The sequence below is a fragment of the Nestor notabilis genome, unplaced genomic scaffold, assembly GCF_000696875.1.
Source record: "Nestor notabilis isolate BGI_N333 unplaced genomic scaffold, ASM69687v1 scaffold13713, whole genome shotgun sequence".
Lineage (NCBI taxonomy): Eukaryota > Metazoa > Chordata > Aves > Psittaciformes > Psittacidae > Nestor > Nestor notabilis.
The window spans coordinates 2,536-17,332 of NW_009921551.1; the positions used below are offsets into that span (position 1 = coordinate 2,536).

The 14,797-nt window shown below is 45.5% G+C and overlaps 1 protein-coding gene across 3 annotated transcripts in view; it reads right to left on the reverse strand.

Moving 5' to 3' along the window:
• Positions 1-3,905: 3,905 nt before the first annotated feature.
• PAK3 (p21 protein (Cdc42/Rac)-activated kinase 3) overlaps positions 3,906-14,797 on the reverse strand; it is a 31,357-nt gene continuing 20,465 nt past the window's right edge. For all 3 annotated transcript variants that reach the window (XM_010011215.1, XM_010011214.1, XM_010011216.1), the window contains 7 exons: positions 14,228-14,276; positions 11,997-12,109; positions 11,029-11,146; positions 10,107-10,206; positions 9,505-9,701; positions 5,282-5,419; positions 3,906-4,158 (listed from right to left, as the gene is read on the reverse strand). In XM_010011215.1, coding sequence (XP_010009517.1) covers positions 4,069-4,158; positions 5,282-5,419; positions 9,505-9,701; positions 10,107-10,206; positions 11,029-11,146; positions 11,997-12,109; positions 14,228-14,276 — 805 coding nt within the window. In that variant the 3' untranslated portion in view covers positions 3,906-4,068. The remainder of the gene's footprint in view (positions 4,159-5,281; positions 5,420-9,504; positions 9,702-10,106; positions 10,207-11,028; positions 11,147-11,996; positions 12,110-14,227; positions 14,277-14,797) is intronic.

Sequence of the window (14,797 nt, forward strand, 5' to 3'; positions counted from 1 at the left end):
CTCTTTTTAAAAAGATCCGTTACCTCTTGATCCAAAGTTACAGAAGATTTTTCACTACACATTTGTTTTTTGTTTTTAGCTTTTTCTTTTTTTCTGTTTTTTCTTGTTTTTTTAAACAGATAACACATCCTAAAAAAGGAATGTACGGCAAAATGAGATACATTTCTGATAACGACGACGATGTAGGCTCCTCCTCCCTTTACTTTTGTTTGGATACCCTGAAGAAAAAACTAAGCTAGCAGACACCAGCGTAGGTGTAAACTGGTTGCTTTGGACTGAAGTGGAGTTTTACATCGGTTCCATCCTGACCCCGTCAAGAGTTGTTCTGCAGGGCAGACACGGCGCCACTGCATCAGAAAAGCTTCCTGTAATTCCCACACTGGATTTGGGCTCTGCCCAAGGAGCTGTTCTCATCACTGGGGCCATGGCATGCACAGCCCTTTGCTCCTCGTTCCCAGCTAGAGCAGCAGCCTTCCACTTGCTTACCTGCCACTGCGGCTCATGAGAGTGGCCCCTGAACAGCTGAGAGGCTTTTTTCCCTGTTGCTGTGCTACAGACTGATTTAGCAGCTTTGCTTGACACAGATAGAAACAGCGAGACAAATGCAATTGCCTTTACACACCTTGAGCTCAAAGGGCTGCTGGAACATGGATGTAAGAGGTGTGCATGGCTCCTGTTTGCTGTGTTGAGACCTCCTTCTGACCTGGACATTTTGCATGATGGAGAAAACAATGGGCAGCTCCCTGCCACCCAGGATGTCTCCAGCCCACATGCTCTGGGTGTTACCAGCACCCTCTCAGGAGGTGACCAGTTCTGCTGTCATTGATGCCAACAACCAAACTCTCACTGACCTCGCTGGGAGTAACAGCAGTGCCTGTATCTGATCCCCAAGTCTATGGCTGGGCTTACACACACACCCCATGACATATGCACCATGCAGCAGCAAGAGGACCAGACTTTGAAAGCACCCACCTACCACTATTCCCTCACATCTGCAATAGCATCACATCAGCCTGAGGCACCTAGGAGCCCTCGACGGCCTTCAGAAGTCAGGCCCTTGGAGGTGATGCACTAACTAACTGGAGCTGACTGGCAACTCCCTCTCCAGACCAAGCTTACAGGCTGAAAAGGCTGCTGGAAGCAGGAGTTCAAAGGGCAGAGAAAAGAGAATCTCAAGCACTCTAAGCCAGTTGCAGAGTCTTGGTTAGCAGCCACCAAGCAGAGGAAGAACAGAAGATACAGGAAGAGTGACAAAATCAGTCAAGCACAGAGACTGGAAAGAGCAAGACTGTGAAAGGTAAGGTAACACACTGCTTAATTTCTCTCTTTAGGGAAACTCTTCTCTGTTTCAAGCCCTGAAAGGAGTGAAGGACAGAAAGGAGGTGACATAGGGACAATACTCATGGTCTCAGTTCACACACTTCCTCCCTCAATGTTACAGCAAAATGTGTTTAACTGCATTCTTCTGAGGAGTCTCATTTAGCATTAGCAGCTGAGCACAAGTAGCTAAAGTAGCTTTGGCCACAAGAGCCGATTGAGAGTAAACTTTCTGATAAAACCTGTGCTGCTAATATGGAACTACATGAATCCAGCAGCTGGAATCAAATCATTTACGTTGGAAAGGACCTCTAAGCTCATCAAGTCCAACCATTAACCCAGCTCTGACAAGTTCACTACCACTGGTAGGCTCAGGCCACTGATGGTTTATACAGTCAACGCATGCTGAGGATTACAGCAATCGGCTCTAAACTGCATCCACAGAGAGGATGTATAAGCAAGATCCTGCAAGCTTCAGCCACGAGAAGAAACTACCCTGTCAGCTCAAGGACAGATAGAAGCAAAGAGAGTTTTAAGGATCCTTGAACTGCAAATCACACTCAAAGCAGCCTTGGGTGGATGACACAAAGGTCATCCTTTGCCTGCTTCCTGAAACCTGGGGGCTAAAATTAAAAGTATTTACCTGGTCAGGAGGAGGGGAGAAGAAAAGCTGAACACTTACATTTATGGGTCATCAGCTTCTTCCCCATCACCCACCCTTAAACTGCTGCACGTCTGCACATGAATGAACAACAGTCCGCCGGGAAGGTGTGCAGACCACTAACTCCCTAACGCCTGGCAAGGTGAAGTGGTGTTCGTGTCCTGGTGTCAGGCAAGGAAACACGGCTCCTGTCTGTAAGGGCTCCTGGCTCACTGCTCAGGCCTGGACTAGGACAGATGGGTATCTACCTGCTCAGTGTGAGGAATACTCAGTAGCCACACCACTGACCATACACTGGAAATAACTCCCATACGGACACCAGGGGATGGGGACATTCCTACAACTAGAGGACAGGAGACAGGTACTTACTTCCCTTCTTGTGGTGACTGGAATGTGCTTCATTTTCGGTGGCAGGACTGACTGAAAGACCTGCTGACACACAGCCACTGGTCTCAAAGAAACTCAGCACAAACAGCTATAAAAATACTGGGTTCATTTGTGTGCAGAGATGGGGAATAAACACACATGTACTTACAGGAGTGCTGGACACAAGTGAGAGTGCTGTAAGGTCCACCCTGTGCCGGCTTTCGGGTGTGCATGCAGGAGCTGAATGGAATTCTACATGGAATTCTACATGGCTTTTTCAGAGTGAAGCCACATTGTGCCTTTCTTTCAGAAATGAATAAATAAACCACAACTTGCATACTTCAACTACTCTGCTCCCTTACAAACCAGTGGACTAGTCAAGCACCATCCTCACTCACATCCAGGATTCCCTCTCTCCCAGCAACTCAGAGCTGCAGTCGGTGCCTGTGTGTCTGCTAAGTACTCTGCATCCCACACGCTGGCTCTTGCTCAGAGGCCCAGGTTTTAACCACTTCCCTCCAGAGGTGGCTGCAGCCCTGGTCCACACGTATCTGAGCTGCCATTCCCTCATTCACGCGCTGTCAGCCTGAGTTTCCATGTCAGAACTCGTGTGCCTGAAGGACACTCACCTGCACGGGAGCCCCACACCCTCCGCCCAGAGCCACTACGAACCCTTCTCAGGAGCTCCGGGAGAGCAGGCATCCTGATGTGACACCACCACCCAGCTCTGTTCGACCCGACTCCTGCACACGCTCAAGACAGCTAATCCCACCAGCCTGCGCATTCCACAGCATGGCCAGGATTCACCTCGGGAGCAGCCCACTGCCAGCTTGGCTCCGACACAGAATGATTATTCCAGTCCCGGGAAGAGGGATGCACCCAGCCCCGGCCTGCTCCCATCACCTTCCTGCAGCCCGGGTCTGCGGGTGCTGAGGCTGCTCTGTGCTCTGCAAGGGGTCTGCTGGGGTTCAGCGCCAGGCAGGGCCGGGCCTGCTCTCACATTTCTCCTACAGCTTTGCACCAGCTGAGCCCTTTCCGAGCACAGTGAGTGACCTTTCTGCTTTTTCACTTCAGTAAGACTCGCACCAGGCAAACCGATTACAATTAGTTATACAAACCAAACTGCCAAGAACCGAAACACTACATATTCACAGTTGAAAACCTGTATCTCAACAGGATGTTTTGTCTGCCCCACTCGATTGGATTTTGGTTGGAAATACAATGCAAGTACCATGACTGGGCAAATACCAGCGAGGGGGCTGTATTCAAAAGGCAGTGCAGTCTGGAGTTTATGAATGAAGGAGACCCTTCTCCAATTCCAACCGTACCAAAAAAAAACCCATAAAAGGGACTTTCTGTCTTTAAGAAACAACTGACAATTTAAAAGTGAATGTACAGCTTATTCACAGGGTGAGAAGGAAGGGAATCTTCCAACTGAATTTGCTTTACCTTGGGAATGGTGGAGGCAGCAAAGCATTTTCGGTCATTACCTCTCTGTCTTAAGCCCTGTTTCATCTTAAAAATAAATTAAGGAGCCAGAAAGCAGGAAGAAGACAAATGATAAGTTTTACTCCTCGAGGGACTGGGTTGTTCTCCCTCCTACCTCCATGACTGTGACCGTTGGTGTGTTCATCCATCCTGTCCCGCAGCACAAGAGCTGAGGTTTCACAGAGTCTCTGTTCTCAGTCCTGCTCTGAGCTGGCATGGGAGACCGGCCTGGAGCGCTAGCGGCTGCTGTTCTTAATCGCTTCCTTTGCTGCAATGATCAGAGGAGTCAGGCTGGAGAGAGGCTTGGCTAACTTTAAAAATGGATGCTGCCGAAAGGAAAAAGAGAACCGTTACTTTCCAAACTCGGTTACTCACAGGCTCAAGCAGTCGTCCTCTGGTTACCAGGAGTTTGCAGAAATAGGACTGAGGGGACCATCTGCATCCTCGTGTCCAGGACCTTGCTATCACAGGCAAACATGGTCCATAATCCTCCTAATCCATTTATCAAGGAGTCTTCAGCTTGCTGGAGTTTTTACCCTGCCAGCGCTGTGGGAATGCTGTTAGATGTCCCAGGGCCTTGTTCCTTTCAGGAAACCTGAAATACTTGCTTAGATTCCTGTTTTCTAAAGCCACGGACTATTTCAGTTACCAAAAAAGATGAGGGGCATAAGCCATTCCTCAGGGAACTACAGAAACCTTCTGGAAACTTTTATCCCAATAAAATTTAGGCCCACGTGTTGTTCTAAAGGCCACTGAGGTACAGCTTTCCAGCACCAAGAGCAGGCAGACAAGTGACAGAGCACTGATGGGCTCAGCTCTGAGTTGAGCAGTACCCAGCAGCCCATGCACTGCCCTTACTGTGCTGGCTGGAACCTTCACAGCAGGACTGAATATACTATCAAAATACAAAACACTCCACAAAAACAGTCAGAGAGATGGAGCACCTCTCCTGTGAGGAAAGGCAGAGAGAACTGGGATTGTTCAGCCTGGAAAAGAGAAGGCTACAAGGAGACCTTACTTTTCAATACTTAAGAAAGATGGAGAGACCTTTTAGCAAGGCCTCTTGTGGCAGGACAAGGGGTGATGTTTTTAAACTAGAAGGAGAGATTCAGACTAGATATAAGGAAGAGATTTCTTTACAGTGAGGGTGGTGAGACACAGGAGCAGGTTGCCCAGAGAGGTGGTTTATGCCCCATCCCTGGAAACGTTCAAGGCCAGGTTGGATGGGTCTCTGAGAAACCTGAAGATGTCCCTGTTCATGGCAGGGAGCTGGACTAGATAAGCTTAAAAGGACCCTTCCAACCCCAACCATTCTATGCTTCTACTTCATTTCCCATTTGAAAAGTGCTGGAAACTGATACGAGGGGCCCCATCTGATGCCTTCAAGTGCAGCTGACAAAAAGCCATCCCAGAGTAGAGCTGTGTCACTCGGAGCCACTCGCACCGTACCTGCAGCAGCTCCTTGGCAGACCCTCTCCTGTCCACGTCCATCTCCAGGCAGCAGTTCAGAAAGTCTCGGAACACAGCCGAGAGTCGCTCGGGGTTCTGCAGCTCTGGTGTCCCGTTGGTAGCTATCAGATACAGCGCCTAGGGAAGAAGGAAACACCAGACTCCTCCTGTGTCTGTCACATCCATAACTGCTCCTACAGACCCCACTTTAAGGTCCTGTCTCCAGTGGCAGCTTCTTCCCTGGCTGAAGGTGAGAGGATTTTTCTGTACCAACAAAAAACCCCTGATGCAGCCACAGCTATTCCAGCATCAGAACGATCTTGCCTTGACAGCTGATTTCATTGCCTGACCTAGTTAGTATGAACTACATCAGCAAAAGCACATTTTGCTCCTCTAAGTACTGACACTAGCTTTACAGGCTATTTTAAAGAGCAAATTTGGTCCAACTATATCATTTCAAAGGATTATTACATAAAAATGTGTCTCTGCAGTGCTCACTGGTCCCTACAGTACAGCTTCCATGGAACAAAAGCCAGCCAAGTTTTCTTGCTCTGTTCTTAATACAAACATTAACTGGATGAAAAAAGTAAATCCATCAGCTTATTCCTTGGGTAAAGAAACAGAAACATTTGGAACCTCATTTTCAACACACACGTGTTAAGTTGCATCCACAACTATGAAGAAAATGTGTAACCGAACAGACAGGAGCCACCTGCAACTATGTCTTTCGGCAGTCTCCAAATTCCAGGTCAGCTTATGTGGTAAAAGAAAAACTTACTTACTGGTCTAAGCAGGGAAATGAGTAATTCCATCACTATGGCAGCCCTGTGCTAATTTGGATACTCAAGTAAACACATTAATGATGTCCCCATACCAGAAATTGCCAGGGAAGAAGTGGGAGGTTTTGACATTTTGGTTACTGAAAGCTCAGGGCTGGTGACATGGAGAAGGTGAACTATCAAAGAAATATGTTCACTCAGTGTTTCAGCAAAAAGGAGCAAGAGACAGAACAGATGATGTTGCCTTTGAGCTACAATCTTCATGTTCCCAGCAAATTCCAGTGAGAAGAAGTGGGGGCAATTCATCTCTCAAAAGCCCTGTTGAGGAAGGTGTTGGGTTTTTGGTGGGGTGGTTTGGGGGGTTTGTTTTGGTTTGGTTTTTAAAGGTAAGATTACATCTGCTACACTTGTTTCATGTTTTCAGGGTCATCTTCACAGGCAGAAGAGCCCGAACTACTTAAAACCCAAAATAAAGTGTTACCTGAGCACTGGGAGTATCTGCTGAGTCCTCTGTGGATTCCCTTCCACGATGTGCGTAAGCATCCAGCTGCTCACCTGTGCACACAGCCCTGTCCAAACACTTGGAAATCCCAGCCTTTCTTCTCCTCAACAGCAGCTAGCCTAAGCTAAGCTTACGTTTCTTAAGCAAAGCCATGAATGCTCACTTCCATGAGTGCTCATGAATCTGAGCAAGTCCTCCTGATATTCCATAGGCCTGGGAATTACAGTGTAATTTTGGAGAACACAGGGTGAGCGTTACCCAGCGTGGTTCTCTTGTAACCAAGGTCTAACACGCTGAGGAGCTGGAGAGATGAATTCATTCTGGTTTTGCAAGATGTTACTTAGAAACATAAGACAAATAATTTTGAACTATTTAAACTTTAACTCACAGAATACGTTTAAAATACACAGAAATAAGAATAGAAATAGGCCCAGGAGTCTTCCATAAAAATGTCTGCCATGATAATAACAGCTCTGTACAACTGGCGTTTAAATAGACCGTGACCGAATTGACTTTGTTATTATCCTCTTAAACACAGAGGAAAATTTCCAAGCCTAAAAAGGCAAATGAACTATCCTGGGGTAAAAACAATAAAAGGAAGTTTCTGCACTTTTCCCACAACACAGATGTCACAACATCAGTCTTATCCTGCCGTCCATCTGCAGCTGACCTGAGCTGGAGTGTTGTCCTCGCTACACTGAAATTGTGCTACCCAAGGGACGTTACTTCTCCTGTGGTAAAGGAACACCAGTGTCAACCTTGGAGATTTTACTCCAGCCACATTCACCTGCCTGTGAACGAGGGGTGCCAGGACAAATGGAGCTCTTTTTAGTGGTTTGTTTCTTCACAGCACATTAATTGCAAGGAAGAGTCATCTTTAGCTTGCAACTGCACCTTTTAAATACTTCTAGGACTACAGGAAAAGGTCCATGAGAAGGTGAAGTGGCTTCTTATGCATCTTTTGGTTTCCTATGATACAGCCAGCAAAGAAAAACAAGAGCAGTACATAGGAAACGAGTGTTTGCAGTAGCTGCAAAGGGGCAATAAGCTCATTGATTTGTTTAACATACCAAGAAACAAGAAAGGATTTGGCACGCAATTATAGCTGCAGTCTGTGAAAATGATATCCTAAAGTTATCCAGGCCACCCAGATACATGACAGAACAATATACAGATGATTTAGAAGCCTGAAACTGTAGAAGATCCAAAGCAGTTGGAAAATATGCTACAGTTTTGAAGGAAATTGATGTGCTGTGGTTAATAAATGAAAAAGCAAACAGAAATGGTGAGGGTTTGGGTTTTTTAAATTGGAACTGGGGAGGTCCAACCTACATTTCAAAGGGTATTTATCACACCAGTGTTTGTCCTCCAGGCCCCAGGCATATGCCTTATGGAAGGAAATCACAGCGAGAGAAAACAAACACCATCACAGAAATATCCAGGACATTCATGGCTGGAAAACAGTTCATTCCTGTGAGGCTGGAAAGAACCTGAACAACATGGGACACGTCTGCTCTACACACAGAAACACAAACGCATCTGCATCAAGACTGCTGTTCACTCTATGATTAACAATCCTTTATTGCCCTTATAATTTATTCATGTATTTAAATGAGTTTCAGTAACTGAAGCTCCTGTGTGCCTTCCTTTATTAAAACAATCGTTCTTAAAAACGAAAGAGCATCCTTTTGTTTCCAGGCTTTGCAGAACTCCCTGAATATGGTCCACATGTGCTTATTAAACCAACCACCACTGTGTGCCAGCAGCTAAAAAACACAGCTATAAAAAACAGGTCTTGCTTATAAGCTCTCCTGTTTGGATGCAGCTGAGACCTCTCACTGAAGTCTCTGATTCCATGCACAACAGTAGATGGATCCTGTCCCTATTGGGGTTGATCTCCCTTAATAAAACTACCTGACAACTGGGGAACTTCAGGCAGTCCATCACAAGCTCTTCACTGTTCCCAGCTCAGGGGCAGCAACCTCTGCAGAAGAGGCCACAAGCTTATACAGATGGTACTGACTTGAGATGCCCCATTTTAATGTACTGCAACTTTTCCCAGACACCTGAGGTGCCCTGCAGCTCTGAGTGTTCAAGTTGATCTTAACCCAGCAGGAGATGAGCCATGTATGGAGAAAAGAGCATCTCAATCTGGGTGAAGGCAGGAAGAGCTGAATAGGAATTTGGTCAGATAAGAAATCCAGTTATCTTTCTAACCTGGGGCTTTTCCAGGAGCCCTCATCAACATCTGAGGTTAAGGAAGCTGGGAATTTCCAGCATTCAGACCAGTAATGCTAATTCTCCTCATCTGTATTTGCTGCCTTATACAAGGCAAATGCATTTTTTGCAAGAGTTTTCCATGGAAGCAAATGAACTCTGGGGTTCTCTCTTTGCAGGAAAAGTCATTTTAAGGCATGAGGATAAGAGAGAAAACTTCAAAACATTAAAAATACATTAGTTCACTGCGAGTATCTGACTAAAATATACTTTTAGAAATGTATTTGGTAATGAGTAATTCTGGCATTCCTAAAACCAGTGACACTTCCGGGAAGGCTCAGGTAAGCCATCGCCACTGCTCTGAGTCTGCTCTGCCTGCAGATACAGCTGAAATCTCTTCATAAAAGCTCCCCAACTGGAGAAACCTGCTGCTGAGCAATTCCTGCCACTCAGATGCAGCTCAGAGAATTCAAAAACCACGTGAGAAATTTCAAGCACCTCTGAAGGCAAAAATGGCACATTTCTGAACTGGCTACAGGTCCCTCCTCCTTTGAGGTCCTGCCACTGATGTAACCAAAACTACCAGGTACACTGGTACGTTCCAGTGTCATTTTCAGAAGCTCTTGCTGGAGCTGGTTCAGGCTGATGGGATGGGATTCTGCCTCATGGATACAAAACATGGGACAGGTTAGAAAGAGCAGTATCTGATTTTATTTGCACCTTACCCTGAGAGGATTTTCATTAAGGTACGGAGGTTCTCCTTCCACCATTTCTATTGCCATGATCCCAAGTGACCAGATGTCCACTTTGGGGCCGTATGCTTTTCTTGTCACCACTTCTGGTGCCATCCAGTAAGGAGTCCCGACCATTGTGCTCCGTTTACTCTGCTCAGGGGTGATCTGAGCGCAGAAGCCAAAATCAGCTGATGAGAAAAACAAGTATTGTTAAAGCCAGGCTGAAGCAGAAGAAATCCCACTACATGCCCGAGAACGTGCTGCTGAATCTCTCTGGAAAAGGAGCCGTGCCCTGCTCAGTCAGTGCTGCAGCCAAGGAAACACTGAATTGGCCATTTAAAACAGCCCCTCAAGTGTCACGCAGTGGCTCTGATTCACCTGAAGGTGTAGATTGTAACTCCCTCCCTCTGAAAAGGACACACAAAACCAAAGCTACTCTTCACACCTTTTTCCCTTCTATACCTCTCTGCAGGCTGGAACTGTGCTCTTAGCTTGCAGCAGCAGTTAGGCAGCACATTTGGGTAACTGGCAATCAGTCAGAAGCAGCCCCACACCACTTCCTGGGAATGCTGCGCCTGGCCAAGAATACCTACTCAATTTGACAGAGCCGTCCATTCCGAGCAGAATATTGTCACTTTTGATGTCTCTGTGAATCACTTGGTTTGAATGGAGGAAGTCCAGTGCTTGCAGGCACTGACAGATAAAAAAGAAACATGAGGGTAAAAATTAATGACCTGATTTCATCACACAAGAAAGGAAATGGCTCTAAAAGATTTAATTTCTAGATGAATTGTGAGTAATGGCAGAATATTGTGCTGTCAAGAGGAACTTCGTGCTGCGTCAACACTGTTCGACTTACAACTTCTACGTGAAGGCAATTAGCTTTTGAAAGAGAAATGACAATTATTGCTAGAGACTATCCCCTGCAAGCACAGAGAGAAGTCTGCTGCTGCAGCGAACACGCTATCTCCATCCACATGAAAAACTATTGCTTGCCAAAAAAGAGGTAGTCCTGTCCTCCAGTACGAAGTGGATCACTTTTGGGTTGGAGGGTGCATGACAAAGATTTTATTGTTAGGCTCTACAGCAGGTTGGAAATAGCACATTAGTCATTTTTCAGAAGCAAACACCACTTTGGGAGGAATGCTCTCCTTCAAGTTGAGGACTGTGATAAATGAGCCTCTATTTTTCTTTGCTGTTATTTTAAAACTCTGCCACCAGCATGTTTGCTTTTACAGGCCAGGAATGCAGTAGAGACGTGCTCCAGGCAAATGTTTAAAGAGGCAAAGTTGAGAACAGAACTAAAGAAGAGATAGTACAGTAACAGTATAGAATAACAGAGCACAATAAGTGCAGTGATACTGGCAGGCAGCTCACTTAAGTTGTTCCTTCTTCTCCATATTATTAAAGCAACACAGAAACAAAGCTCTGAACAAGGTATCACTCATGTTCTTACCATCTGTTTAGAAGCACCATCCTGTGCAAGTAAATGGAAGCACCCATGGGATCCCTTACCTCCCTACAGACAGCTGCTATCTGTCCTTCATCCATGCATGTCTCCGTAACCACATCGGTTAAAGAGCCGCCAGCCAAGTACTCCATAACCACCCAGAGCTCATCACCCACCAGGTAGCTGGAAGAAGAACACAGCAGCATGAGATGAATGTGCAAAGCTGAGTTACCTTATGCAAAAGACTACAGCTGAGTCGTGTTTCCAGCTCATTCCTTCTAGGCTATACAGTACCCTGAATCTGTGCAGCCTAAATCAGAGAGCACGTAAGTGCAAAATAAGATGTCTTAGGTGGCAAGCAAGTGAAAAAGGCAGTTTCGTAATGGCACAGATAAATCTTGCACCAGGACATAGCACATCATCTGGCTCTTCATCTTAACACATAAATTCCATGATTAATTCCAGGAACAAGGCAGCGCAGCTCTAAGTTGTCCATGGTAGGAGGGTGTGTACCACTGAGGACAGAAATTGGTCAGCAGTTTGGAAAACCTTACATAAAATACATTCAGAAACAGGGAAAACAGTTTAAAAACTGGCAAATTACATGTTTCTGGAAACCAGAACCCAGTCTTCCTGGCACCCACAGCCATGGAAATAGTGGGAACAGCCCAAGGAAATAGTTTCTAAGATGATTTATCAGCACTTCTTATAAGACACAGAAAATATTATCAACTTGAAAAATATCAGCAAAACAAAACCACCCAGCAAAGCAACACGGAGGTAGTGCAACTAGGGCTGTTGTGTCAGTAAGATACAGCTGATCCAGGTTTCTGAAAACAAGTCTTCAAACTACAGATGCCAGAAGAGATGAATGCAGACAAAGTGCAATGTCCTCCCATACGCTGTATACGAGTAGATAAATAATAAAGAGGTCAATTTGCTGCCAGCATCCAAAGGGGTTTTTAATGTTTGGCTTGTAGTATGGAAATGAACATGCACGTGATAATACCACTGTCTAATACCATTTACTTACCTGTCTAAATAGTTAACAATATTGGGGTTCTTATTTTCCCTCATGACCAGGATTTCATTAATAATTAGTTCCTTTTTGGGCTGCTGTTGGAGATTCATTTGCTTTATGGCCACCTAAAATGACATTGAAAACCATTAACTTGAGTAGTCTGTTGCACGAGGTCAGAATGAACATGGAGAGAGCATTTTTGGAATGACGTAGCAGAGCTGTGCCAAACTTGCTTGTTATTAGGCCTAAGAGCTTAGGAACTTGCATTAGAACACCCTGTTTCTCTGCAGGCCTGGGTGCTAGTTACAGGAGACAAGGCCATATACATTTTGCCTTACAAAAATGGTCTCTTAAACTCTCAGCCACCAATCTCTAACACCACTCTCTGGATCTACACTCTCAAAAGCCTTCGTTTATGACCACTGTTTTTATTCATGCACGTTTTGCAAGCAGGAAGTGCTTTTGTTACTGTGAAAAGATCTAAAACCAGCTGGTAATACTTTTGCAATTTTATGATTTCTGATCATTATTTCGGCTACTGCTGTTACACTTGACTTGGCTGCACAAAGAAAACACACACACTCGCACAAAAAGATCACCAAGGTTACATGAAAACCCCACAACCAATCCTAGGACTTCCTAACTTGTTCCATTCTGGTTTTGCAACTCTAAATAACATTCTTTAACAGAGTTTAGAGTTGGAAATACTTCCTGGACTAAAAAACATTAATCCATTCTGTGGTATTTTATGGATAAAACCAGGGTTATAAGCAGGGCTTAGGACTTTTAGGTCCCCTTGTAGACTCTGTCTAAGAGCAGTTCTAAAGTGCAGCACTGCAGGTGGATGAGAAACTACCAGTAAGATCCAGATGTACTGATGACAGCCAGAAGTGGTAAATCAGGAGTCTTAAGCTGTAGCACCAAAGAGCAATAGGATTCTCTAAGAGACCATATCTGTTTATTACCAATATGATGCATTTTGCTCTGCACCACTGCAGCCATCCTGCCTCTGCCCCATCCTGCCTCCTCTGCCAGGTCCCATCTACCCCATGGTCTCCACTTGAGCTTTTTCTCCTGGCCTCCCCCCTGCGCCCAGCTCTGCCAGCCCCATCCCTCTGGGCTCAGCCCAGCTTCCCTCCCTGGCACCCAGCTCAGCTCCAGCCACTTCCCTGTGAGCAGTTCACAGGCTGTGACGGGCTGTCACTGCCACCAGACCTAAACACAGCTGTAAGGTTTAGATGGGTTGTTGCTCTTGATACATGTCTTCTCATTTGTCAGTGTGTGTGTGTCAACCAGCTTCAGTATGACTAGAACACAAACCTGTGTGCTAAACATGATCTCTCCTTAATTAGGTCTCACATTATGCTTTGAAGGCAAAGTATATGATGGGAAAAATGCTAAATAGCATTACTGCCTGAACCTGTGATTAAGATAAATTGGGACTGAACGTTGGCAGCCTCCATCAGCTAGCTGATGCATTAATATATTTAGTAATTAAGACAGAGCTACTGTGTCCTTCTCTGGAAGATACCACTTCCTCCCTGCATTCTTTCTGGCTGCTAATAAGGACATGTCTGGAATTAAGTTATGTAATGAAGCTGTTTACTCCTCACAGCAATAGGAGAACCTGTGACCACCCCATGGGCTCTCCTGAGGCCTCACGTTATGACAGATCTTTAGGTTTTACCATTTGGATTGCTAACCCATCTGTGGCCACGTCCAAAGGCAGATTTTATGCTGTAAATGTAGTATGTAGTAAAATGTAGTATATAAATAAAACCATAATTCCATTACAATTGGTGTTAAAAGCTATGGGTGAAGCATCAGCCCAAGCAGAAAGCACCAAGGCTCTTACTGCTTCCAGGGGGAGCAGGACACCCCCAAGGAACTTGCAGGCACCTCTTCAGGCATTAATCAGCACCTCAGTGTAATGGTTGCTGGGAAGTTGATGGCCACAGTAAGTGTTCAGCTACCGAGGCACAGAATCACACTGCCCTTAAAGAGCTTCCACGGAAAAGCTGAAGACAGCAGATGATGTATTTTGCCAACTGACACTAGTCCATACTTAGGAGGAACAGCCTCAGCAGAAGATGCATTTTGCAGGCTGACACTAGCCTGTGCTTCAGAGGTATTTATATCTTTGCAGTAAAGATCTACTGGCACCCAAAAGCCCCATCCACAGTTTGCACCACAGGGGAAAGCCCCGAATAGCTGCAAAATGCACTGGGGCTGCTGGCACTCACCTCCTGTCCTGTGGCAATGTCGATTGCTGTATAAACAGTTCCCGATGCCCTAGAAACAGAACAGCAGCAAAGAAAGGAGAAGCAGTTTAGTCCCTGTGGGTGAAAACAAGCCCAGATCTCTGCTGCCTGTAGTGTTTATAAATAAAAACACCTTTGTTCCCTCAGCCAGCAGCGCACCAGCCCTCTGCAATGCAGAGTACCCAAGATAAAACTGTGTCCAACATGAAGAAAAAAGGCCAGTACAAATCTCAAACTAAATCATTTTAGCTCAAAACTTAAGATGGGGTGTGTACAAAACAAGGAAAATCATATATTTATTCTTTTTCCATTTTTTCCAGTTTTGCTTTTTGGGGTTTTTCCTCCCCTGTTTTTGTGGCTGTGGGTTACACAAAGGAAACAATTCTACAGCCATCCTGTGAGCTCACAGCTACGGCAGGTTAAGGGACATATTGTTTCACACACAGATGGAGACCTGCTCAAAGCAGAGGATCTCTAGACAGCTTCTCTGCGCGTCAAAAGCCATCAGCAGCTGCTTCCATCACCAGACATGTGAAGGGCTCTTCATGGTGC